General features: G+C 43.8%; 1 protein-coding gene across 3 annotated transcripts in view; it reads right to left on the bottom strand.

The window, feature by feature from the left end:
• BSG (basigin (Ok blood group)) overlaps positions 1-23,727 on the bottom strand; it is a 30,642-nt gene extending 6,915 nt beyond the window's left edge. The window contains exons 1-6 of one of the 3 annotated variants that reach the window (XM_043985118.1): positions 23,482-23,727; positions 15,379-15,726; positions 13,610-13,766; positions 8,247-8,329; positions 2,515-2,654; positions 1,887-2,163 (exon numbers count right to left, since the gene is read on the bottom strand). In XM_043985118.1, the coding sequence (XP_043841053.1) occupies positions 1,887-2,163; positions 2,515-2,654; positions 8,247-8,329; positions 13,610-13,766; positions 15,379-15,726; positions 23,482-23,548 (1,072 nt within the window). In that variant the 5' untranslated portion in view covers positions 23,549-23,727. The remainder of the gene's footprint in view (positions 1-1,886; positions 2,164-2,514; positions 2,655-8,246; positions 8,330-13,609; positions 13,767-15,378; positions 15,727-23,481) is intronic. The other 2 variants (XM_043985127.1, XM_043985135.1) reach the window with 2 other exon arrangements.
• Positions 23,728-26,425: the final 2,698 nt, after the last annotated feature.

Here is a 26,425-nt window from a genome sequence, read left to right on the forward strand (position 1 = left end):
GCAACTAACGGCAGCTTGGAACTGAGCCTGAATTTAGCTCCCACCTCCTGAGTCCTTGTTCTGAATTAGAACCAGTCTCCTGCCTGTGACAATCCTTTAGCTACTTGAAGACAACCACCACCTTCCCACTTCTCTCCCCTATTTTCTTCCCATGATCCTCAGCTGGGTTCCATTTGTATCTCACCCATCTTAGTCACCATTCTATGGGCCTGCTTTTCTTCTTTGTTCATGTCTCTCTAAAGAGAAGCTGCCCGGGGGCAGCTAGGTGGCACCAACCCTGGATTCAGGAGGACTTGAGTTCAAATCTGGCTTCAGACACTTGATGCTTACTATCTGTGTGACCCTGGGCAATTCACTTAACCTTCACTGCCCTGCCCCCCCCCCCCCCAATTTAAATCAATCAATCAATCAATCAATAAAGAGAAGCTGCCCAAGCCCAAATCCTCTGGATGTTGTCTGATCAGTGCAGAAGATGGAGAGGCCATGTCATCTCCCTTGTTCCTTGAGCAGCAGCCTTCTCTCAGCATTTTTAGTGGCCACATAACCCTGTTGATTCATATTGAACTCATACCTTTACTAAAATTCTGAAGCCTTGTAATGATAAAAATGCTGAATAAAACATCTTTAAAGAGAGAACCCTGAAGCATGCTAGAGACCCAGACCCAGCTGCTGGACATTTAAAAAGCTACAAAGCCACCCATGTACTATCCTCATCCTACCCACAAGGCCCCACCTTTGTCCAGAAGGATACAAGAGACTGTCAGATGCTTTGCTAAAATCTAGATGTGCAGCATCTTTTACATTTATCTCCCTGATTTGTCAGTCTAGTGACTGTAAAAAGAAAAAGAAAAAAAGGAGGAAAGTCCCTCTTGAGGTTATGAGGAAATGAGGTCAGCTCCTCCTTGAGATTTCACACCATCCTTTTCTGCTATAGCTTACGTCTCTCCTACAAGAAGAGGGAAGGAACCTGGGATTTCTCACTCCCTCACTGAGGCACTTGCTCTCCAAGTGACAGCAACAAAACTGAGTCAGAGAGGATGACTAACTTACCTCAGTTCACAAAGTCAGGGACAAGACCCAGACATGTAACCTTTTGTCCAAAATTCTTTTCAACAGACTAGTATTTGCCAAAGGAGGGCCTGGGGGGTTGGAGTGTCTGGCATGGGACATGTATAAGCCCTCAGGGATATGAAATATAAGAAAGATCAAAGAACAGGGACCAGCAGGGAAAATATTTTGCAGAAGCTTGGGGACAAACACTTAAAAAAAAAACCACATGCACAGGCTTTCAGCAATGAAAATTCAGGGACAGAATTTAAGGGGGAGCTTAAAAAAAAAATCGCAGGGAGTACTGGTACTTAGCAAAACCACAGCTTGTTAGAGGCTAGAAGGGAACTTAGCACATAAAACACTGAAGGTCAGAACCAGAGGGAGCTTTAAAGAGCATCTAATTTAACAGAGGGGGAAACTGAGGGCCAGAGAGAAAAGGGGTTATGTCCAGTCACTCAGTAAAGGAGAACCTGGGTCCTCTCTCCTGACTGCCACACCCCCCTCATCCAGCCCCCAATAGCACCACTGCTGTCTGTACCTCTCTTCTGGACCTTGCTTTGATCGCCCCCACCCCGGCCCCCCAAGCTCCTTGAAGATGAGATTTTTTTCTACTCCCCACCATGAACAAATAAGACAGATGTAAATTTATATTCATCTCTGCATCCATTACAGCATCCAAAATGATATGAGTCATTTACCATATAGCTGTTGAATTGTTCTGGAGAAAAGAGACTTCACTTTGTTTATGAAAGCCATTGGTCTAGATTTGGGATTTTTAAAATACTCTACCAATTATCCTGTTGCCCTTCCCATCTTGTTAGGAAGAAGCACCTTACCTTCTGAGAGGTCATCAGGCTTTCTCCTCTTTTCATAGATGAAGATGATGGTGACAAGAACCAGCACCTCTGCCACAATACCCAGGAAGGGCCAGAGAGCAGCCAGACGGCTGCGGACCTTCAAGGTGATCGTAGCAGTATCGGAGCCCTCGGAGTTGGTGCCGTTGCAGACGTATTTGCCAGGATCCTTCTCCAAATCCGCTGTTTGAATCTGCAGCTCTGTTCTCTCAGGGGTCTCTGTTATGAAGTACCTCCCTTCACTACCATTTACAATGTTCTGTAAAGAAGGAGGAGTTATCATCAGAGAAAAATGGGGGCTCAGAAGCCAGCATGGTACAATGGAAAGAGAAGTCAGAGAATCTCAGCTCTGCCAATTACCTTCTCCCTGTGAGATCTTGGGCAAGTCACAGCCTCTCTGGGCCACAGACTTCTCATCAGAAACACAAGAGGCGAAAGAGGTCTCTTCAGTCCCTTCCAAACCTAGGCTTCTAACTACCAGCTATGTGACCTGATCCTCTGCTCTCTGAATCTGGGATCCTAATACTTGCCCATACCACAGGGCAGGACTCTAGAGATTGCAAAGCCCCACAGAGATTGTAATTCAAAGATTACGCAGTGTGATACTTACCACATTATTTCCAGCCTCATATTGTTTGTACCAACTCCAGTGTTCAATAGAGGGATATGACTGACTCTTACATGTAAGTATTATCAAGTCTCCCTCATTCCCATGTTCTGACTTCTTGCCAACCACGACCTTTGGAGGACCTAAAAGAACAAAGTGTGAGATTAATCTGTCAGCAGCGACAGCCACATCTCCTCCCAGCTCTCTCTGACATGGCAGCATCAGATTAAGAGCAGAGCTCCTGGGGCAGCTAAGGGATAATGAGGGAGCGCATAGGTTCAGCCCTTGGAGACAGGCTTCTTCACATTCATTAGCCAGTGTTTCTGCCCAAGGAGAGGGTGGGTGCCATACTACCTGCTCCTGAACCCTCACTCACCTACCTGTTCCCTCCAATCCCCATCCAGTCCCACCACCACATGGTTCAGCAATTGCTAAATCCATTCCATCTTTTTTTGGAATTAATGTGCTTAACAAAAATTGCTTTATAATGTCAAATTCTCATTTTTTTTCCTGATAAATATATTGTGCTGCTCCCAGACAGGCTCCAGAACAATTCAAAACCACAGTCCCTTACCAACAGTCACACAAAACTAGACAACCAAAGGGCTGGGACTTAACAGATTATTACTTGAGAGGAAGGCCATACGCTTTACCTGTCAGAGCTTGATGCTAACACCGTCCACAGTGTTTTACCAGATTTCCATTGCAGCTCAGGGCCCTCTTCAACACATGATGCAGTCCCTGTATTTACCCACTCCTTTCACTTTACTCGACTCTCATCTCTGACAGCTCTTCTCACCTTTCTCTACTTTAGGTTTATTCCTTGTGGTACACACTCGAACTTTTCAACCAACATTCCTCCTACTGCCTTGAGTGAACACAGAAGCACGGTTCTCCTCAGGATACCTCATTTGTTTCAATCCTTCCTATAGCTGAACACTCACTGTTTCCATTTTCAATTCCAAAGGCCAGGATGGGCAGGCAATCTATATTCTTTGTTCTTCACCTTTCCAAATCATTTCTCTAAAACTAAATGTCTTTCCTCTTTCAAGGTCCACTCACTCCATTTGTACCACCTTATCAACCTTGTTGCTATGCATCTACTCATTTCCAGGTACCTTTTAAATGAATTTAGTAGGTTACCATTTCTCTTTTCCCCTTCATCCCTTGTCATCATCCTTGGGCATTTCAATAATCATGCTGACAGACCCTCTAGGAACCTGCTTTCTTACTACTACCCCAACGAGCCAATCCCCCTCTACCTCTTAAGTTACATAGATACGGGCCAACTTTGGACCTCTCCATCTCTCAGAACTATACATACCCCTCCAAGGATCAGCATAAAGAGCAAGGGCTTAATGCTTGTTACCTGCTCCAACATTCTCTCCCATCACTGCTGCCTATGCTTCTATTGCTAAGCTGTATCACCTCTTTCCATGTTCCACTGTGACCACACGGTCACTTGCAACTCCTTTTCGCCCTAGAAACATTTCCATGACCTGAGGTATATAAAATAAGTATACAAAGTATACATAACCTTTTACTGTTGCCAATTTTTTTGCAACCCCCACATTCAGTTACATGATCCCATGTGGGGTCTCAAACCACAGGTTAAGCTTTGCTCTAGTTCTGTTATAGGACTGCTGAGCACGAGTGGTAATGTCAATTAAGTATAGCCAAATTCTAGGTATATAACCTCGCCTGAGCACTCACGGCTCAGCAATTCCACTCTACTCCTAAATCCTGATAGTAACTTTGCCAAGATGACTTCTCTTTTTTGCCAATAATCCCAACACTATTTCCAGCCACTTATCTAGAGAGGTAGACAGCCGTCTCTACAAGTCACCTAAGACTAACTGTGGAGACCTGTGCTGTTGGTGCAATTCCCTTGATTTCTCCAGGACCTTGGTCTAACATTAAAAGATGGACACTCCCCTATACAACGTAGATCGCAGAAAGGACTGTTTAAGAAATCGGACGTCTCTATTCTGCACTACTTCCTTTTCTAAAAGACTATAATAAATTCAATAATAAATCCAAGTTACTTTCAAAATTGTCCTGCTCATCTGTCCCTCTTTCTGAATTCCTCTGTACCCTTGAAAATGTTTCAATGGCTTTTTCTTTTTGGGGGGCCTCACCAAAGGAAAAAAAAAAGGCAATGTGATTGTTTGTAGTTAACAAGGATTATTAAGCAGAAGAAATCCACACAGTGACCGACCAGGTCTAAAAACTCCACCCCCCCCACCCCCCCCCCCCCCGTGGGAACTTGCTTCATCACAGATGCTGTGAAGACGTGGTTGATTATTGTTTTCATAAGAGTTCTCAAGCCTTTCTTTACAATGTTGGTGTCACTGCATAAAGTTGTGCCCCTGGTCCTGCTCACTTCACGCCTCACCTTGGTTATTTTTTACGGTACAATAAGATTCCATTATATTTATGTACCACAGTTTGCTCGGTCACCCCAAGTTATGGGCATTTGCTTAGTTTCCAGTTCTTTTTTCCTTTTAAAAGCTTCGTTCAGGAAGCTGCTATTTTATTTGCAGCTATTCCCTCCTCAGTATAATCCTTTCTCAAACCCACCCGACCACATCCTACCAATTTCTCTGCTAAACTTAAAGTATTTTTACACAAAACTGTGCCACATTCACACATGTTCATTTCCTTCTCTGATCCAGATAAAAGGTTCATCATCCTCCCTGTATCTCCATATTTATTTACTTTTCACACATACATACCCCATTATGAAAAACAGGTATTCATTTTATTCTCTCCTTTTCCTCCCACCTTAAAACTTCTAGAACAGAACCAATTCATTCCCAGGCCCTCTATTTGTCTTATTTATTTTTGTTTTGGTTTGTTTTGTTTTTTTGCAGGGCAATTGGGGTTAAGTGACTTGCCCAGGGTCACACAGCTAGTGTTAAGTGTCTGAGGCCAGATTTGAACTCAGGTCCTCCTGAATCCAGGGCCGGTGCTCTATCCACTGTGCCACCTAGCTGCCCCCTATTTGTCTTATTTAACTCCTTCAATATTCTTTAAAGACAATCTAGATTCCAGACATAGGCCTCTGTTCAAATAAATTTCTTTCTAGGTTTCTCTTGAGTCTTGTGTCTACATTTCAAAGTTCTTATTTATCTCTGTTCTTTTCATCAGGCATGCCCCCAAAGCTTTAAATTTTTAATTTTTTTTTTCAAAAATGGTTTTTAATGAAACAATAAAAGGTTTTTTTTTTCCCTCTGTAGAATTCTTAGCTGTGTAAATTGTTCTTCACTTTATTCCAGGATCTCTTATCTCTAATAGAAGTTCCCAAATATTGTATTTGGAATTCTCAGGAAGTCACACATTTCTGGGAGTGTTACTTGGGTAAGGTTTCGAATTCTTTCCTCCAGAGTTTTTATTTTTTAATCTCTTGCTTCACTTCTTCTAGGTATTCATGTAGTGCTGAGAGAATTTCTTTTTCCTGAGTCCCTGCTCAAAGTTGCTGGCAAGTTATTCTCTCCTTCTAGGTGGGACTTTGAGGTTTCTCGGGGTCTGTTGTAATCCCTTAGAATGCTCAGTATCTTGAGTTCTCCCATATCTCCAGCCCTCATTCCTGAATTAGAGCTTTGTGTCAGGGTCAGCCTGGGCCTCTTGATGCATCTTTGGGTTAGTTGCTCAGTCCTGCTTATTGTTCTTGTTTGTCCTTTGTTCTTGAAGAGGACCATGACATAGGGATGTGATTTCATGACTTGCAGCTGTGCAAGGTCACCAACCTCACTCTCTCCTCCAAAGCCATCTGGGTCCAGTGGTGAGATATACATCAGGATGACTGGACGTGACTCCAGATGTTTAAGGCAATGAGGATTAAGTGACTTGGCCAGGGTCACACAGCAGGGGTCTGAATTGAGATTTGAACTCAAGTCCTCCTGACTCTAGGGCCAGTGCTCTACCCACTGTGCCACCTAGTTGCCCTAGCACAGCTTAGAACTGTCACCTGAGTTACTGAACTCAACTCCACCTCCTTAATTGACCTTTGAGTCAGGGTGTTCCAGTTCTGAGTGCTACAGTGACTGTACTTACTGGTCGATGCCACCCTCAGTAGCTGACCTCTATGGGGCTTCCGTAGGTAGGAGCAGTCCTCCTACCTCTGTACAAAGCCAGGCAGGCTCCACACAGTTGTCTACCTGCGCTGGCAGTAGCTCTTTCCCATAGCCCAGGTCTCTTTGGCTGACTTCTTCTAGGGGAAAATTCCCTAAGCTTCACAGAGAATTCCTTGATCATCATGTAGTCTGCTGAGATTTTTAGGTTTTGCTGGAGTAGGGATGTGCACTTTTAATCTTTCTGCCATTAATTTCTTTCCACTACCAAAAATTTCAGGTCCTACCTTGATCTTTTCTAGTCTATCCATGTGACATCTCTTCTCCTTTACTGCTAAATTTGGGAAAGTTTTCTAGACACAAAGGCTCTATCTCCTCCTTGTCATTTAATCTCTCCTTAATCCTTTAACCAAACTCCCTCAGAGCATAGCTCTAGCATCGGAAAGGACTTTACTTTGGCTTTCTGCCTCCATCATTCTACACCACACTAAGATCACAATTTCTTCCATTCTGGGTCTCCGGCCTCTGCAGATTTTAGAAGAATGTTCTGCTTCCTCCTATTGAAAAGGCTGTCTTCTCTCAGCACAGAGACCACATTTCTGGTTCTTGCTTCTTTCTCTGATCACTCCTCCTTGGTTCTTCCCAAACCTTTCAGGCGGATTTTCCCTAGATCCACTTTTCTTTATCCTTGGCAATCTTATTTACTCCCATGACTTCAATTCCCTCTATGTAGACGGCACCTTAATCTCACAAAAGATAATTTTGTTCTTTACAAGGTAACAAAGGTAGAACAGTAAAATAAAGTGGCAAATGTACTTGTAACATACAACACCAAAAATGCCACAGACTTAATCCCGTTCTTGTTAATGGTTTTGTAAAACACACATTTGACAGAATTAAGTCAATGGGAAAATGGGATTTACTTTATAAAAATCAGCTCTTCAATCAATAAGGGCTTTATGTATTGCCCTAAACATAAAATCATCTTATTCCATCTCAGTAGTTTTTCTGTGTAGCATTCCATTAATTCACCCTGCTAGAAAAGAATGCTACTGGACCTAGTCAAGCTAACCTTGTCATCCGCAAACCAATTTCTAGAGGCCTCCCTGATATATAAGACTGTGCTCAAGACAAACTTATTTTAGCTTAATATGGCCAACAATAAGTCCCTTTATTTCTAAAGTAACTTTCGTTTACTAATAAAACAAAAGCTCGAGTTCTTACTCAGTTTTCTACAAGAAATGTTCACCACTGCACATTATGATTTTCCTAGTTGCACAAATTTTTGCATTTTCCTGAAGTCTTCTGAGAGTTTGATTTTACTGCCTTGCTATCAGGTCTAGGTAGCTTTAGGTTCAATGTGGAAATGGGTCCCCATGGGCTGAACTGGCCTTTCAGTCTGAAGTCCACACTCACTCAAGGATTACCCAAAAGGGCACTGAATATGAGGCCCTACAAATCTTAGGATACCAATATTTATCTGCTTGAAGTACTTTCTGAAGAAATATCTTCAGGAACCATATTCATTACATTCCCAGATAAACATTCCCTTTGGCTTGCTAATGACTTCTGCAATTTTCTCTCAACCCCTTACACCTCCAATAAATCAACATTTAGTTAATTAAAATTTTCCTTGGGCTATGGTCCAGTGATAGATGTTACCTTTTACTTGTACATCAGCCTTTCCTGCAAGTTCTGGAAGAAAAACGCACTGATACTCCCCAGATTTATCCTCTGACTCAACCCTGAAAGAGAAAACAGGTTTAAGGTGATGGGGGTAAAAATCAGTCAATTACAGTGGAACTCCAAGGACATAGACATCAAGAGTATAGCTGGTTGGGGGCAGCTAGGTGGCGCAGTGGATAGAGCACCGGCCCTGGATTCAGGAGTACCTGAGTTCAAATCTGGCCTCAGACACTTAACACTTACTAGCTGTGTGACCCTGGGCAAGTCACTTAACCCCCATTGCCCCGCAAAAAACAAAAACAAAAACAAAAACAAGAGTATAGCTGGTCAATACAGCACCCAGGTACTAAAACTGATACAAATTCCCCCATTTTTCGAAGGACAGAGAAGGTCTGAGTCTATGTGGATTTCTAAAAAGAAAGTAAACTGCATGCCAGAGATATCACCCAGGTATGAGGCTCCTTTGATATTCCTATACTAATTAAGAATTCTCTAAGGGCTAGAAGGTCCCCTCACTTCTGAAGGATGGTAAACTGTTCATGAGTCTAGGATGCTCTTAGTTCCCTGCCGGTAGAAAAGCCGAGTACTTCTGAGAACATTTTGCCCTCCCATCCAGACAGAAGTCTTCAGAAACTCATCAGTCATTTCAAGTAAAGAAGACAACACGGCAAGAGCCAAAAGATGTGGGGTTTTATCCCAGGTCTGCCACAAGCTGGGTGTATCCCCCTGGGGAAAAAAAATCTTTAGTGTTTTCATCTGTAAAAGGAAAACATCTGACCTAGATAATCCCTAACACCCCTTAGAGTTCCAACATGATAGGGCTGTAATTTCTACCACAACAGAAATGCGGACAGTAACCAAGCACCAATGCTCCTTGCCTTCCGGGTGGTATAGTACTGCGCCAGCCTGAGAGTAACAGAGACCTTTCAAAATCCTGCCTCTGAAAGTCACCACCTCTGTGCTAGGCACAGGGAAGACAAAGATTAAACAATGCTTGCTTCCTAGGGATTTTTATATTCTATTGGAGTGGGGGGGAGGTCATATATACAGATAAATACATCCAAATAAATGAGAAGCAGATTTGGGGGTGGGGGCTAGGGTCAGGAAAAAGAGCTGGTACTCAAGCTGTGCCTTGAGGGGAGCTAGAGATTGGGAGAAGCAAAGGTAAAGTCATGGGGCAGCTAGATGGTGCAGTGGATAGAGCACCGGCCCTGGAGTCAGGAGTACCCGAGTTCAAATCCGGCCTCAGACACTTAACACTTACTAGCTGTGTGACCCTGGGCAAGTCACTTAACCCCAATTGCCTCACTAAAAAAAAAAAAGGTAAAGTCATGGAAAGTCCTGGGGGGGGGGGGGGGAGGAGGAGAGAAGACAGCAAGAAGGTCAGTAGACCAGAGCCTCAGTTCCTCCATCTGTAAAATGGAAATTGTACCAGAAATATCCACTGCAAAGGGCTGCTGTGAGACCCTGTGGGATACTGGAGGTCAAATGTTCCACAAACGTTGGAGTACCATGTCCATGTCAGTTACTCTCCTGCCTCCAGTCACTTCCCTTGGGCTCCAGGACTGAAAGCCAACAGACCCTACACCCAATTACTAGCCCTCCAACCGAAGAAAACTCCGTTCCAGTCATTCTATGAAAGACCAGTCTCTTACCAGTACCTGGCACAGATAAGAAGAATGAAAGAGTTTCTCTCTGACCATTCAAAAGCTTTTCTGTTTCAAATTTGAGAGAAACCCATCATTTCTATTGGAGAATTTGACATGACAGAACTGCTGATTCTGTCATCCTAGGGCCGGCACTGATCACAATGATTTGTTTGTTAATTCTACAGATGGGTATGTTGCCCCCTTCCCAAAAGCCACTCAGCCGAGGAATTGAGGTCACTGGAGGAGGGCCAGGTTATAAATACTTTAATCCTCATTTTGCTTCCCTGTTGCCATGGGAGGGGAGGGAAGAGAGGCAGTGAAGCCCATCAGCTCCTCCACACAAAGGGCATGACGCCTTGGCTCTGAACACCTTCTGGACTTGATGGTAATGAGAAGGAAAGCTTATTATGCTATTTTAATGGGCTAGTATTTCCATTAGTAGGCCCAGCTCTTGCCATTCTACAAAACAGCTATTCACATGTGGAAATGTTAACATGAGAGGTTTAACCGGAAATACAGATTTCCTTAAGAGTAGCACAGACAAAGCTATTCCCAAGTCCCCAAAATGGCAAAAGTCCACACTTTTAGCAGGATTCTGGTGTGAGGCCTCCTCCGCTACCAGAAACTAAAGCTCAGGAGTTTGCTATCAACCTTCTCTGGGCTGTTCCACTGATCCACAATCACTTTCTGCATCAATGACCATTTATTAAGCTGCTACCTTTGTGCCAGGCTCTGAGCTAGAGCCCAGGGACAGAAAGACAAAAGTGAACTAGTCCTTGCCCTCAATGGGTTTCCATTCAATAAAGGGAGACAAGAATAGATAAAATGAACACAAGGTGATTTTTGAAGGGAGAGGACCTTAGTAGCTCAAGATTAGGCCAAGTCTCAGAGTAGGAACTGTGTAAGGTGGAAGTAAGCAGGAAGTACATTCTAGTGGTGGGGACCATGTGTGCAAAGACACAGAGAAGGATCTGCAATAACAAATATAAAGACTAGCACGGCCAGTTTGACAGACCACAGGGTACACAAAGGGAAACAAGATAGAAGACTGGAAAGGGCTTTAAATTCCAAACCAAGGGGCAGCTAGGTGGTGCAGTGGATAGAGCACTGGCCCTGGAGTCTGGAGTACCTGAGTTCAAATCTGGCCTCAGACACTTGACACTTACTAGCTGTGTGACCCTGGGTAAGTCACTTAACCCTCATTGCCCTGCAAAAAGGGGTGGGGGTGGGGGGGAGAAGCTTAAGGTACACACAAGAAGGGTTGGTCTTAGTGAAGAGATGGGGCACCTTAGAAGAGAATGGAGTAAAGCAGAAAAGGAGTTAGGGATGATATCTAGGGCTTATGAAAAAAGGAGAGAAGAGGGAACTCATAGCAAATGACTTCTATTTTCTCAGAAAAGTAAGAGGTGAGGCCCTCAGCTGAACAGGGCACAATGGGAGAGGGTACTGGGCAGGCAACTACAACAAACTGTTCAACCTCACATTTCTTAGCATCTTAGAAAAGACATGTGGGAGGCAGCTAGGTGGCACAGTGAATAAAGCACCAGTCCTGGATTCAGGAGGACCCAAGTTCAAATCCAGCCTCAGACACTTGACACTTACTAGCTGTGTGACCCTGGGCAAGTCACTTAACCCTCATTGCCCTGCAAGAAAAAAAAAAAGAAAAAGAAAGAAAGAAAACAAAAGACATGTGGACACATATGGCTGCCATCCCTCCAGGTGGCTAAAAGTTGGGCCCTTGGTAAAGGTCCAGAATTACACCAATAAAGAAACTGGAATGTAGAAGACTAGAACATAGAAGGAATAGTGAACATCTTCTATGAGGAATAATTCAAAGAGATATAGCATAGTGAACAGAAATAAGCTTAGGCGGGAAAACACATTTGTGGTTTTTTAAATTAAGCTGTTTTTTAAAAATGCTACTGCAACCAGTTTTGGCAGTAAGCATAATATTATTTTATTAATATAATATATCAGTAAAAAATTGACCACATGTCCCATAACTTCTCATGGTCTCATGCCATCAGACCTATGCTGTCTTAAGAAAGGGCCAAGCCAAGAGTGCAAACCAAACACCAGACAAGAGAGAGCCAAGAGACTCTTTACAAGATCTGACACAATTCCTATGACTTTTAATCTCATTAGATTCAACCCCAAATTCTAACATGAGTTGTTAACCTTTTTTTGGACAGCCTAGTGAAACCTATGAAACCCTTTTCCTTTTATTCACAACTGAAGAAAATGCTCAACTTCAATTAGAGATTAGTGAAAATAAACATGAAATTTTTTCCCCGTGAAATTCATTTTAAATCTATCTACAAACTCCTTAAGGGCCCAATGACCTCAGGTTAAGAAGCCCTATCACCAATCCTTTGGAATCCCTATTCATACACCTAGTCTTCAGTTCACCGGCAAATCTGATAAGCATGGCATCTACGTCTTTATCCAAATCACTGTTAGACTCCAGAGGCATGCTACTTAAGATGACATCAATTACTAATGACTCTTGAGTCCAGCCATTCAACTAGTTCCAATTTTACTTCATTACATTACTCCTACCCCACATCTCTACCCTGTCCATGAGAATAGCTAGACAGACTGCTAGGCCCTTTGTTCAAATCTGGATAACCCAGATCCACAAAGTGGCTAGCTAGAAAGAAGAATGGGTAGACTCTGGTCTGATGCTTACTAGCTGTGTGACCTTGAGCAAGTCACTTAATATATCTTTATACACATATCACTTTGCAAACCTTAAAAGTACATAATTCTAATTATTGTTACTCTGATCTACCACCCAAGTAACATTGTCAAAAATAGAAATGCAGGTACAACCTTTTCTTGATGAAGTCATGCTGGTTCTTTGTAAAGACAATGTTCGCCTCCTTTTAAGGAGCAAAGCACTGAGATGTTTCAACTGGACACTGTTCAAGTCAATCAATGTCAATCCTTCTTTCTAAAATTTTCTATGTGCTCTGCTTTTTATATATATGTATGTATATATATATATATATATATATATATATACATACACACACACACACACACACACATACATATATGAATGATCTAGTTGAGGTTTTACTATGTTCACATACAATCAAACTTGTATGTCTTTTCATGTCTACAGGCCCTGAATCTTTTTCTAGTAGGTGCTTATTAAAAACTGCCTGAGGGGCAGCTAGGTGGCGCAGTAGATAGAGCACTGGCCCTGGAGTCAGGAGGACCCGAGTTCAAATCCGACCTCAGGCACTTAACACTTACTAGCTGTGTGACCCTGGGCAAGTCACTTAACTCCAATTGCCTCACTAAAAAAAAAAAAAACAAAACCTGCCTGAAATTGCTCAAGGTTTGGAAAGACTGGGCAGGGTGGCTTAAGCCAAAGATGCTTAGGTGTGGATTTGGTTGAAGGGCTGGGGTTACTGTGCTTCCAGAAGCCAAGAAATTCCCTAGTCCCCTGCCTCCCCACAGCCTCAACTCCCACCCAGCCACACATTGCTCCTTACCCTTAGGGAATATGATGGATGAAGAATTTAGAGGGGTTAGGGGTAAGCATTTTGAGGGCTTTTAAGATATTAATTTAAATTGTATTTTAAAATCTTGCTGTAGCCCTTGTGAAATCTGAAAAAAAAAAACAAACCACAACAGAGAAATGCTACCTCTGTAGAGAGATTAATTTTAAGAAAAACCTACTCATATACTGTGGTGTGACTATCCAATGTATCCTCTTTCAAGATCTTGCCACCTTTAAGCCAACGATGACCCTGAATCTGAGTTGAAGTCTGGTCCAATGTACAGGTCAGGAGTGTTTTTTGGTCAGTAACATCCACAGCCGTCCAAACGTTGCTTCCTACATTTTTACAAAAGAAAAGGACAAAGTTAGTTTAAAAAAAATTAACAAAAGGATTGGGGGAAAAAACCCATCTAGTCAAATTCAGAATTAAAAAAAAAAAATCTCTCTCCTTCCACTTTCTTACCTTCTCATCCCCATTAAATTTTTTATAGTTTTCTACTTTATGGAGTGAGAGGGAAGAATGGACATTGATGAAACCTAGAGACCAAATATCAAATAGAGATTGTATAAAAAAACTATTTTCTACATAGACAGGTAGCATTCCTAACCATTACCTTAATAGGCATATGCTCAAGGAAGAATTAACTGATTTTAATCCCAAAACAAATTTGAGTTCTTTCTGCAGGAAGAAATTTTCTCTATACCTCTAACAAATACATCCTTGTTAGCAATAGGCTAATTGCCATCCATCCATTGCTTTACTTTTATTTTAGCCTCAGAAACCTTTAAAATTAGCTTAATGTGAAAATGGGTCTCAGTTTCCCCATCTATAAAATGATGATGTCGGCTGTAAGAAGTGCCTCAAAGGACTGTCATGTCAACTGAATTAGGTATTCGTCAAGCACTTCAGAAACCTTAGAGTATTCGATAAATATCCATTTTAATTATTACTAACAATTGCCTTTGCTCTCAAACACTAAGATTTTTTTTTTTGGAGGAGTAAAGAAAAATAATCTTTAAAAAATATATATATATATATCCTCAAGCAGTCAAAATTGAGACCGAAATCCTCCCCACAAACAGTTAACTAAGCACCATGACAGACAGACATATGTCCACCCTCCTGTTATGTCCAGGTCACCCTGGCACCACCCAACGATTTGTTCATACAGGGCTGAAAAGTGTTCTTTGTTTTGGCCACCTGGGCACAGCCCCACTACGTTGGGCAGCTGGCTTTGCATTCTCAGCCAGGAAACATTTTAAGTCACTTGGCTGCCACAGCTTTGAATAGCAAAAAGCTGTCTTAGGAAATCGAGTACAATTCAAAGAGAACAGCGTTCCCAAAGCAGTGACCTCTTTTATTTTAGTAGATCGCTATTGGGTAAACGCTCCTACTTCAAAAGCTAGACTTTCAGCTCTGTAGGCAAGGTTGGTTCACAACACCAAGAACTATGATCTACTTGTGTGACGCAGCAATGGCCATTTCAAAAATGGTTGTGTCACCTGGAAAACGGCAGGATTCCTCTGGATGCAAGGCAAAGTATTCGGAGAAGAAAAACCAAAGGACTAGTTTGCTAGTAATAGTTAAAACAGAGCCCTCAAGCAGACTCAAGACTCTGAAATCTGCCAACAGAGAACAGGAAAACTTGGGGCATGGAACAGTTCTAAGCCTTTGGAATCCAGCACCACAAGATGGTCAGAGAGCATTTTATATCAAAGTCACACAACCCTTTTTGAGCAGGGCCTCAGTGGTAAGGGAACGAGAGGGAGACTCACAGGAGGGAAGAAGTTTCTCAGGTCTACAAAGCCAAAGCAGGGAAGTGAGGAGGGACAATGGGCTTTCAGAAAGCCACAGGGCAAAGGTGGGAGGTAGGAGGTGGTACACGGCAAACTTCAGACATCCAAAGAAATGTGGAGTCTGGGCAAGTGCTTCAGCCTGGCCACTCACGTTCGATGACAATTACGTTTGCCTGGGAACGAACCCACTTGACTTTGGGACTCTTCGACAAGTGGTTGCGGTCAGGGTCGTTGCTGGCCCGACACTCATATGTGCCAGAGTCGCTGATTGTGAGGTTAGAGATGAAGACAGTACTGGTAGAATGCTCATTGTAGGTGGCATGGATTCTGATGCGGTCCTGCCGAGCACCATCCCACAGCTGGGAGTAGGTCTCATTAGGTTCGTTTCCTTCAAACCACCACTGGATCTCTGGGATGGGGCTGCCAATTGCCTCACAGTGTAATTCCACACTGTCCTCCACCAATTTCTTTTTGGATAGTGGTGATTTTATAAAGCCAGCTATGAGTTGGAGAGGTATTAGTGCAAATGTTAGTTTAAAGGTAAAAATAAATAAATAAATAAAAATAAATAAATAAATCTAAGAAAGCATCAGCTTTCTTCTCTAAAGCCAGTTCCCCACACTAACGATGGCAAAGGAATGCTATTTCCCATACTTCAAAAGTATTGGAAATTCCCGGGCCTGGTAGAACACCTGCATCCCTGCCTTTAATTCTCATAAATTATGAGTGGATGAACCAGAGGACTGCCATAGTCTCCATTAAAAAACAAAACTGTTTTGTAGGCAGTAGCCATTCTTTCTGAAAGGCAGCGTGATAGAGAGGAAAGGGCAGTGGAGTCGGTAGTCAAGACAGCTGGGTCCAAATTCCAGTGTTGTCACTTCCTAGCTGGGGGACTCTTGGACGAGTCACTTTGCTTCTGAGGTTTCAGAGCTTTATCTGTCCTGCGTTCCTCACAGCAAGGATCAAAAACGTCTATAAGGCACATCATAACTCCAAGACAGTCTAGAAACATGGACTAGCACCACTATTTTGGTTGCACAGAAGCATTTGTTTCTTAGTTATCCACTATTTTAATATCCAAAAGCTGCTTATAATTTAGCAAATTCAGCTGAATCAAGTGTTGCTACAGTAGTTTATAAATAAAGAATAAATATTTTGGATAAGTCTTCTCAAAAAGTGACAAAGATCAACGAACCATTCTCAAGAACAGGATACAATGCAATAAACAGGAGGCATTTCCCTAATTAGGGAACATACCTGAGGAAATTTCTGTCTGTAACATTGTTTCAAAAAACAAATGACCACGAAGATTAAAAAGCAGCAGCTTTATACTGGCTTGTCTTTATTACTGCAGTTGCAGTCTGTATCTATCCACCCGGGGGGCTGTATGTTGGGGGGTGGAGGATGAAAGAAAAAAAAGATAGGAGGGAAAGTATAGAAGTCCAGTGTAGAAGCTCTTAGTTTCACAAACTTGAGTATCTTTTCCTTCCTCCCTAAATATACCATATAACTTTGGCACATTATTCTAAAGTCTAAACCACCCAAACATATTTCTAAACACTGTGTAAAGGCAAACATCTACACAGGTCACTAGGATCTCTATGTCAGCTCTTGGCAGGTCCAAAAAAGATCCAGGTTTCTTCTTGTGATCACAATTGCAAGAAATTAATGTTTCCCACTGTCCAAGTTGCGGCTTAAAATGAAAGAAAGCCCAAGTAAATAAATCTAAACCAATCACTCTCTTTACTGAAGGCAACAAAGTCCAGAAAAGATAAAGACCTAAGTTTCTTTGAACCAGAACACCCAGCAAAGCAGCCATTAAGTATTGGACCGAAACCTCAAGCTCCTCTGTGTAAACCAGCCACCCACCAGTGACTACTTTGGCCCAGAGTAGCTCCCAAGAGAGCACAGGAGTGGCCAAAGGTCATGTAGTCACTTATTTGTAAAGACAAAGCCAGAAAACCAGGGGCTCCTGACTCCTGGTCTAGGACTTATTAGCAAAACAACGTCTGACCAACATGTTCTCTTTTAAGGGGCGGGGGGCCACCCAGGAACCCCTTTGGAAACAGCAGCTGTCATTAATTCAGAAGCCAAAGGAACATCCAAATCCTTAAGGAGTTACTGGGGCCTGAGAATTTCTAATGGTGCCACTAGAACAAAACAATCATCTCATCTCCTTTCAACTCCAACATTTCAGAAGGAACTAAAATGTTCAGAAATTGCCAAATCAGCGGTGTGTGTGCATGCAGTGTTCCAAGTCCCATCTAGGAAGTACAGCCCTAAAGGCTAATGGCAGCATGCCAGGAATTCTAAGATGCAAAGCCACTGTTCATCAGAGGGATTGAGCTTATAAACTTTGTGTAACAGCTGACAAGGCTGAAGAGATCTATGCTCAGAGGGAGCCATTCATTGTCTAGGCTAAGCATAAATGTGCTTCTTAAGCTCATTTTCCTTTTCTTTTATACCCCCCCCCTCCCCATGCTTCCTCTATCCATAACACTGGATGAATCTTGACTGAGCCAGGTACACATCTGATTATGTATTTTATCGTTCCACGAGAGGGAGGGGGGAGGGAGTGAAAAGTGGGAGAGTTTCAAGAACACAAATGCTAAGCTGGTATTCAGTTCAATTAAATAAATGTTAAGAAGCCACTACCTGCAATACACTATTTGCCTCTTAGGATACAATAAAAAGATGAATAACGATGCTGTCTTCCTTCTGAGCTAATAGGAAAGAAACAGGATACAGAAACAGCACATAAATTCAAGTGTGATAATTGCAAAACGGGAATGAAGCTTTGTGTCAGAGGACAACTAAGGAAGGGATCATTTTTGGCTTGGGGTGGACCATGGAAAGAGAAGAACAGGGAAGCAAGAAAAGCTTCATTGAGGAAATGGCACCAGAATTGGGCCTTAAAAATAAATATTAAGGATTCAGGATTTCAATAGTTGATCTGTTGCTGTATGAAAAGGGTACAAAGGAAAGCTAAGGGAAGCAAGTCATGTGTTCCAGGCATTAAAGTTAAAGTTATCAGAGGACTTTAGTGATATTCTACCTCCCAAACATATGGGTAAGCCTATACAAACCAGAGTACAAACCCTTCTATGGGTGGGAAAAGGTCTGGTAGTATATAGGCTACATTCTGCAAAGTAAATGCTCAAGGGTTTAAGAGAATCAAGCCTTTAAGCCTTTCACAAATTTCATTCCAAATCAAGAGACTTCGTAACAGTCTCTGTGGAGCAGCCGGCACCTGTTATCGGATTAATATGAGTCTGGTTCTCAACCATTTAATAAGAGCTGGCATTTCCATAGCACCTACTATGTGCCAGGCACTGTGCTAAGCACTTTACAATTATTATCTATCTCATCCCAGCCTCACAACCCTGGGAGGTGGGTGCTATATTATGACCTCTATTTTACAGCTGAGGAAACAGAGGCATATAGGTGAAGTGACTTGCCCAGGGTCACACAAGTGACTGCAGATGGATTTGAACTGAGGTCTTCCTGTCTGCAAGCCCAGCACTTGATTATCTTACTGCACCACCAGCTGCCAATTTTTGCCTTGGTCTGAAAAGGTCTAGAGAGCTACTTCCGTATCCCTTTGAACCACCCCTCTCCAAGTGTTTCATTCACAACAGAGAATGCTGGACTGCTTCTAGGTGTCTAAGAAGCTGCTCAGAGGACAGCTCTTCAGTCACACAAAAGCAAGGTGGTAAGAATTCTATTAACTACCATGTTGCAATATCTCATCCTCCCCCTTCTCTCCCCCCACACGACCATCACTCGGGGCAGGCCTTCGTCACCTCACATCTAGATGACTGCACTAACCTTCTGGCCTGTCTGGCTGCCTCAAGCCTCTCCCCATTGCAGTCCATCCCCTCCTCAGCTGTCAAAATGATCTCCCCAAAGGGCAGGTCTGACCACATCACCCCCCCATTTAATAAATTCCAATGGCTCCCTATCACCTACAGAATCCCATCAAACCCCCTAGCCTTTGAGCCCCACTTAATCTGGCCCCTTTTTACCTTTCCAGTCTTCTTACAAGTGATCCTCCACCCACTCCGTCCCCTTCCACATAATCTCCAATCTACTGACAGTGGCCGCCTTGCTATTCCTAGAACAAGACACTCCACCTCCAGACTGTGGGTTTTCACTGGCTGTCTCCAAGCCCGGAAAGCTCTTCCTCAAAGGGATGCTATGAGGATCACTATCTGTAAAGCACTAAGCAGAGTGCCTGGCCCATACTTAATAAAAGCTTCTTCCTTTCCCACCATTTCTATCTCTCCCCTCAGCCCCCCAGCTTCCTTCACATCTTAGCTAAAATTCCACTTTCTGCAAGAAGCCTTGTCAGGTCACCAGCTAGTATCTCCCCTCCGGGATTACCTCCAAATTGTTTGCATGTTGTTTTCCCAATTAGACTGTGAGCTCCTAGAGGGCAGGACCTGTCTTTTGCCTTTCTTTACATGCCTAGCACTTAGCGCAGTGTCTGGTACATAGCAAATGCTTAACAAGTGTTTTTACCCAATAGAGTCCTGAGCTCTAACTCTCACTCCTTCACTAAGGCTAAGGTGTCATATGACCTTTGGCAAGTCATTAAAAACTCTTGGCCTGAGTTTTCTCATCTATAAAATGAGGGAATTTTGTTTATCATCAGCTACGTAAAATCTAATTTTAACTTGAGATATTATGGAAAGTACATATGAAAATTTGAGAAATCAGTAGGAAGTACTGCATGCCATTTATTACTATTTAGCAAAAATTTACAATGATCCAAGCCTGGCTTTACAGGTGCCCTGAAGCAATAAATCACTGCCAACGACTCACATAGTATACAGCCAGCCCATGCCTGGATAATGTGAACAGAGTGCAAAGGGTATAAAGTTCCCCAGCAACTAGGAGCACTAGGAATGTGTAAAATTTCTTTCTGAAATCAGTCTAAAAGTTAAAACTCTACTACGGCCAGCTGATCCTCGCCCCAAGGAAACCACAGGACCTACTGACAGACTCCTAAGTAAAGTCACCTTCACCTCAACACAGACATTCCCTACTCCAGGGGAACAATAGGCCCAGAGAGCTTGGACTGTAACCAAAGTTTAACTGAGACACAAGAGGTGGGGGGAAACAGGCCAACCTCCACACCCTCTGGCACCTTGTAGCAGATACAATACAAAGGCTCCTTCCTAGATAAGGGCTAAATTATCTATACTAAGGGAGATAGGTATGAGGATAAAGGAAACTTCAAAAATAACATACTTAGCCCCATTCTAGCCCTCTCCCCATAAGCCCCTGTTGAAGAAAGGAATGTGAGACACCAAACCATCTGGAAATACCTAGCAACCAAAGCCAAGAGACCAAGGGGATCTGTCCGGACAAAATGACATCTAAGATCCCCTCCAGGTTTTTGTTTTATACTTCTTTGTAGATAAAGTGGATAATTCACCTCAAGATAACTAGGAGTTAACTCCATTCCAAGAGAAGGGCAAGGAACAGACAAAAATTGGCAAGATTGAAAATCTGGGTCAATAAATTTTCTTCTTTGGTATCTCAGCTATTATAAGAAAAATCAAACTGATTCAAGCAATCTGACCATAGCAAGGGGGCACAATGAAGCAGATTCTCTCCCCATCCCCCCAAAATTAAGTGGACGAAATTACAATTTTCCCTGAGGTGAGGAAGGGAATAGAAAGTAGAAAAACCAAGGGGGGGGGGGGGAGGCGGGAAGAGAAATATCCTAATGGAATAATTTTTTTGCTCTTTCCTCTATGTGCAACCAAACTGTTAGACTATGGCACCAAACACAAGTCACTCAAAGAGACTAAAAAACATAAAAATATTTATACAGCAGTGTTTTGTAGTGGCAAAATGCTGGAAATTCAGAGGTGCCCATCAACTAGGGAATGGCTAAACAAATTATACTGCTGTGGGGCAAGAAACTAAGGAACTTGTATGAACTGCCATAGAGTGAAGTAAGAAGAACCAAGAGAACTATACGTCATTAATATATATAAGACAATTTTGAAAGCTTTTAAAAACTCTGGTCAAGACAACGATTAACCGTGATTCCAGAGAACCAATCTGGAAGAATGTTACCCACCTCCAGACAGAGACATGATGGACTAATATGCAGAATAAGACAGTTTTTGAACATGGACAATATGGGAATGTTTTGTTTCACTGTTCTCATTTATTTCAAGGTTACAAAAACTTTTTTTTTCTAGAAGAGATGGGGAAAAAGAAATGCTTGATAATTGAAAAAATAAAATGTAATGAAAAACCCATGTAGCAAAAATTGCACAACCTAAAGAAAAGTTAAAAGTTAATTAATTCAGGGGCAGTTGGTGGCGCAGTGCCCTGGATTCAGGCGGACCTGAGTTCAAATTCGGCCTCAGACCCTTAACAATTATTAGCTGTGTGACCCTAGGCAAGTCACTTAACTCCAATTGCCTCACCAAAAAAAAAATTTTTTTTAAGTGAATTAATTCAGTAAAAGAGTCAAAATGATCACGTGAATGCTCTTCTTTGTTCCCAGAGCTAGAATATAAAGGAGAATAAAGCTTCATTCGCCCTTTTTGTTGAACTCATCTTGGTTTTACAAGTGTCCAGTGCAGGAAGCATTGAAATCGGTTTTTTAATTATGAGAAAGAGAAAAAGAGGTGAGTAGGCAAAAAAATTAGAAACAGTAATAATTAGATTATTAAAATTAAAACAGAAACACAGAAATCACAGCACAGTGTGGTGGTAAGAACATTTAAGTGGAAGGCAGACATTTTCCAGTCCCAACATCTACTAGTTATATGACCTTGGGCAAATCACTCTTGAGATTCAGTTTTCTTCATCTGTAAAATGCGGACAGTAATATTTGCAATTCATAGAGTTGTTGCAGAAAAAAGGCTTCATGAAAAACCCCCAAGGGCTACAGCTATAATCCAAATCTCTCTTCCATGTGGGCGCCCAACACATGTATGGCTATTATTAGCCATCATCCATGATAAAATAAATTATGTCTTTAAACTTCAGAGGGGAAAAATACCTTACAGTAAAGTCTGTCTCACCTTTTCCAAAACTCTTCCCCTAGTGAATGGTAGCCAAGCTTAATTTCTAAACTGGAATGAAACCCTTGTAAACTAAATTTTTTTTTGCCATATTGCTTTAATCCAGAACCAAAAAGAGAAAGGGAAAGGTATTTATTTATTTTCTTCCTTTACACAAACAAAACATTCACCACGGTCTGTAATATACGAATAACTCCTAGCCTAATCAGAGTACAAACTGACCTCGGTGGTGGGTTAGAAATATGAAGAGCCCTGGAGAGACAGAGACTGAGTTGCCAAAGAGAGGTGAGTCAGAGCCTGTTGAAGCTGTCCTCGAGTAGAGCTTTCCAAACCCCAAGCCCCACTTCTCGTCCAAATTCTCCCACCCGGGCAGGCCCCATCTCGGTAGCCCCAAAGTCCTCACCCACTGCTCTGGGCATAGGGTCACATCTCTCCATCCCCCCCGGCCACCGCCGGCCAAGCAAAACTTCCCCCTCGACCCTCCCCTTCCCCCAATGGAGACCCCCACGAGGCTCCTCCCCCTCAGGGTCCGAGGCAGAGGGCCAGCCTCCGACCTAACCCCCTCCCGCCTCACGCTCTGCGCCCCTGATCTCCATCCCCCTCCTCACCCCCCAGGATCCCAGCTCCAGGCTACCTCCCTCTTCCCAGCCATAGCCTCAACCCGACTGCCGTCCTCCCCCTCCCCTCCAGGTTCCTTCAGCGTTCCTACCTCGGAGCCTCATCTCCCCCTACCTGTCCCCAATTTGGGGGTCCTTCGCTCCCGACCATAGCTGTCTCCCTGTCTCCCTATTCCTCGCGTTCCGCGTCTCAGGCCCCCAGTCTGCGCTCCTCCTCTCTCCCCAGCCTCGGGACCCCCTGAGCCTCAGGCCCCCAGCCCAAGACCCTCCCCCCGAACCTCTTGAGTCTCAATCCTCCAGCCAGCACCCCTCCCCCTCTCCAGGACCATCTAAGGCTCAGCCCAAACCCACATCCCTCCCCCCCCCCCAGGACCCCTTGAGCCTCTGGCCCCTAGCCCGCGATCCTCCACCCCCCATCCCTTGAACCTAAATCCTCCAGCCTGCGCCCCTCCCCCGGGGCCCCGTCTTCAGCCCGCGTCCCGAGCCCCGAGCCCTAGATACCTCCCACTCCGGCCCCACCTTGGGTCTCCCAACGGTCCCCGAGCCCGGGCCGCTGGGGCCTCCGGCGGCCCCGGCCCCACTCACCGGTTCCCGAGGCTGCCTGAGCGCAGAGCAGCACGGCCGCCAGCAGCCACAGCAGCTGGGCCCCCATGTCGCGGCGTCGGTGTCCGGGTGTCTTCGAGCGGCCGGCCCACGCCTCGGCTCAATAGCTCGCCTGCTCGGTCACTCGATTCCCTCCGGGGCTCCGGCGGCGGCCGCTATAAGAGCCCGCGGAAGAGAGGCTCGGGAGCGCGCGCGCAGAACGCAGTGACGAAGGAAAATGAGAGGAACGCGGACGCCGTCGGAATCGTGTCCATGGCCCCGCCCCCCCCGCCCGCCCGCGCTGGCTTCTGACAGCCAATCACCTTCCAGCCCAGGCCCCGGACTCCGGAGACTGGGCGGGGCCGGTGGCGAGGTGCGTGCGGAAGGTGCATCACGTGGCGGAGGGCCCGCCCATGGGCGGGGCCGAGAAGCCTACGCCTTCTAGGTCAGAAGATGTGAGCTTGTGCACGCTTCAGGCTTCCGCCAAAATAAACTTGAAATGCCCATCGGGTACTTCCCGTCCATTTTATTTGTGAAGCCCCTCAGATGTCACCCCTGAATCGGAGATCTAGAAGAGAATTTAAAGGCCCTCTGGTTCAACCCCTTATTTTGCAAGTAAGGAAACTGAGGCGGGAGGAGGGTGAATAAATAGCCCAAGGTCATAAAGCTAATGAGTGGCAAGGTCAGAATTCGAACCCAGGGCCCTGGTAACCAACTCCTGTCCTTTCATTCCACTGCACTCACCCATGCCTTAGTCTTTGTATCCCCATAGCGTGGCACCCTATCTTTCCATTTGTTTCTCAGTCATGCGGACTCTCCGTAACCCGGTGGACCATAGCACCAGCCCAGTATTAATCATGGGGTTATCTTGGCAGAGACACCGGTGTGGCCACTTACTTCTGCAGTGGGGCACCTTTTAAAAAAAATTTCATTCATTCATACATTTTTGCGGGGCAGTGAAAGTTAAGTGACTTGCCCAGGGTCACACAAGTAGTAAGTGTCAAGTGTCTAGGTCACATTTGAACTCAGGTCCTCCTGAATCCAGGGCCGGTGCTTTATCCACTGCACCACCTAGCTGCCCCCCGGTGGGGCACCTTTTGTCGGAATTCTTGACCTCCCCGTCTTGGGTAACTGCATGGCATAACTCATAGGTTCATTGATCTAACACAAACCCTTCTACCACCACAAGGAATGGATTCAAGGAGAAGTATCTTTCCATAGTAAGTGTTTAATGATTGTTGGGTTGAATTGAATTGCCATCTTTTCTCTCATTCTGGATGGACATCTTTCAGCCTGGAATCAGCAGCAGCCTACAGTCCATCTTTTCCTAAACAAAGAAAGGCTGATAGACTATCTTCTCCAGAGGAATATCTGCAAGACGCTCATTTTGTCTCTCAGTTCACAGATGTTGTCAGCCAGACCAAGAATCCTACTTGTGATTGCCCGTGGTTTTAATAATAAACTCAATTATGAGTATAATAACTACTTGGAAACTGGGTAGAATTACAAAAAGGTGAAAAAAACTGAGACCCAGGGCGTTTGTGTCTTGCTCACTGCTAATAAATCGTCTCTTCTTTACTTGTTCACTTGTTCCCGAGTTCCCTTTTCTTCCTATCATTGCTTCTCTCCCTCTGCTTCACCTGTTCTTGGACCTCATCGAGACCTCTATCCCCTCCGTCATGAATTCTTTCCTCCCTCTCCAATCTAGGCTCAATAGTTAGACATTTAAAAAAAGCAAACAAACAAACAAAAACAAAACAAAACCAAAAAAAGCACCACCATCCTTCCAGTCTCCCAGGTTGGTGACCCCAGCATCATCTGGGATTCTTCACTCTCCCTCACCCCATATATACAACCAGTTTCTACCTTCACAGCATCTCTCATATCCAACTCTGCAAAGCTGCTACCTTACACCATGCACTCATCACCTCTAACCTAGATTATTGTGACAGCCTCCGAATTGGTCTCCCTGCAATTTGCTGCTAAAGTAATTTTTCATATGAGAAGATCTGACCATGTGACTCTCCTACTTGAGTGGCTTCCTATTTCCCCTAGAATAAAATACAAACTTCCCTCCTTAGTTTTGTTTTTGGGGGTTTTTTTGGTGAGGCAATTGGGGTTAAGTGACTTGCCCAGGGTCACACAGCTAGTAAGTGTTAAGTGTCTGAGGCCATATTTGAACTCAGGTCCTCCTGACTCCAGGGCCGGTGCTCTATCCACTGTGCCACCTAGCTGCCCCCCATCCTTAGTTTTTAAAGCCCTTCACTATCTGGCCCCAACATCTCTTTCCAGCCTCATTATACATTACCCCCCTACAAACACACATATATACACACACAAATTCACATACACATGCACATACACACATATGCACACACATGCTTAAAGCTTAACATAAGAAACCCAGTAAAACTTAGATCTTGGCAACTGGTCTCATTACTTCCTGGCAATTGGAGGGAGAAGAAATGGAAACAGTATCAGTTTTAATATTCTTGGGCTGAAAGATCACTGCAAATGACAATTGCATCCATGAAATTAAAAGATGCTTGATAGGGGCAGCTAGGTGGTGCAGTGGATAGAGCACTGACCCTGAATTCAGGAGTACCTGAGTTCAAATCCAGCCTCAGACACTTGACACGTAGCTGTGTGACCCTGGGCAAGTCACTTAACCCCAATTGCCTCACCCCCCCCCCAAAAAAAGATGCTTGATCTATGGAAGGAAGGGCATAACAAATCAGGACAGCATACTAAAAAGCAGGGACATCACCTTACCAACAAAGGTCTGTATAATCGAACCTATAGTTTTTACAGTAGTAATATAGGGCTGTGATTGTTGGACTATAAGAAAAGTTGATTGCCATAGAATTGATGGCATTGTGGTCCTGGAGTTAGACTTCTGAAAGTTCCTTGGACAGCAAAGAGAACAAATCAGTCAATAGTTAAAGAA

The sequence above is a fragment of the Dromiciops gliroides genome, chromosome 1 (assembly GCF_019393635.1).
Source record: "Dromiciops gliroides isolate mDroGli1 chromosome 1, mDroGli1.pri, whole genome shotgun sequence".
Taxonomy (NCBI): domain Eukaryota; kingdom Metazoa; phylum Chordata; class Mammalia; order Microbiotheria; family Microbiotheriidae; genus Dromiciops; species Dromiciops gliroides.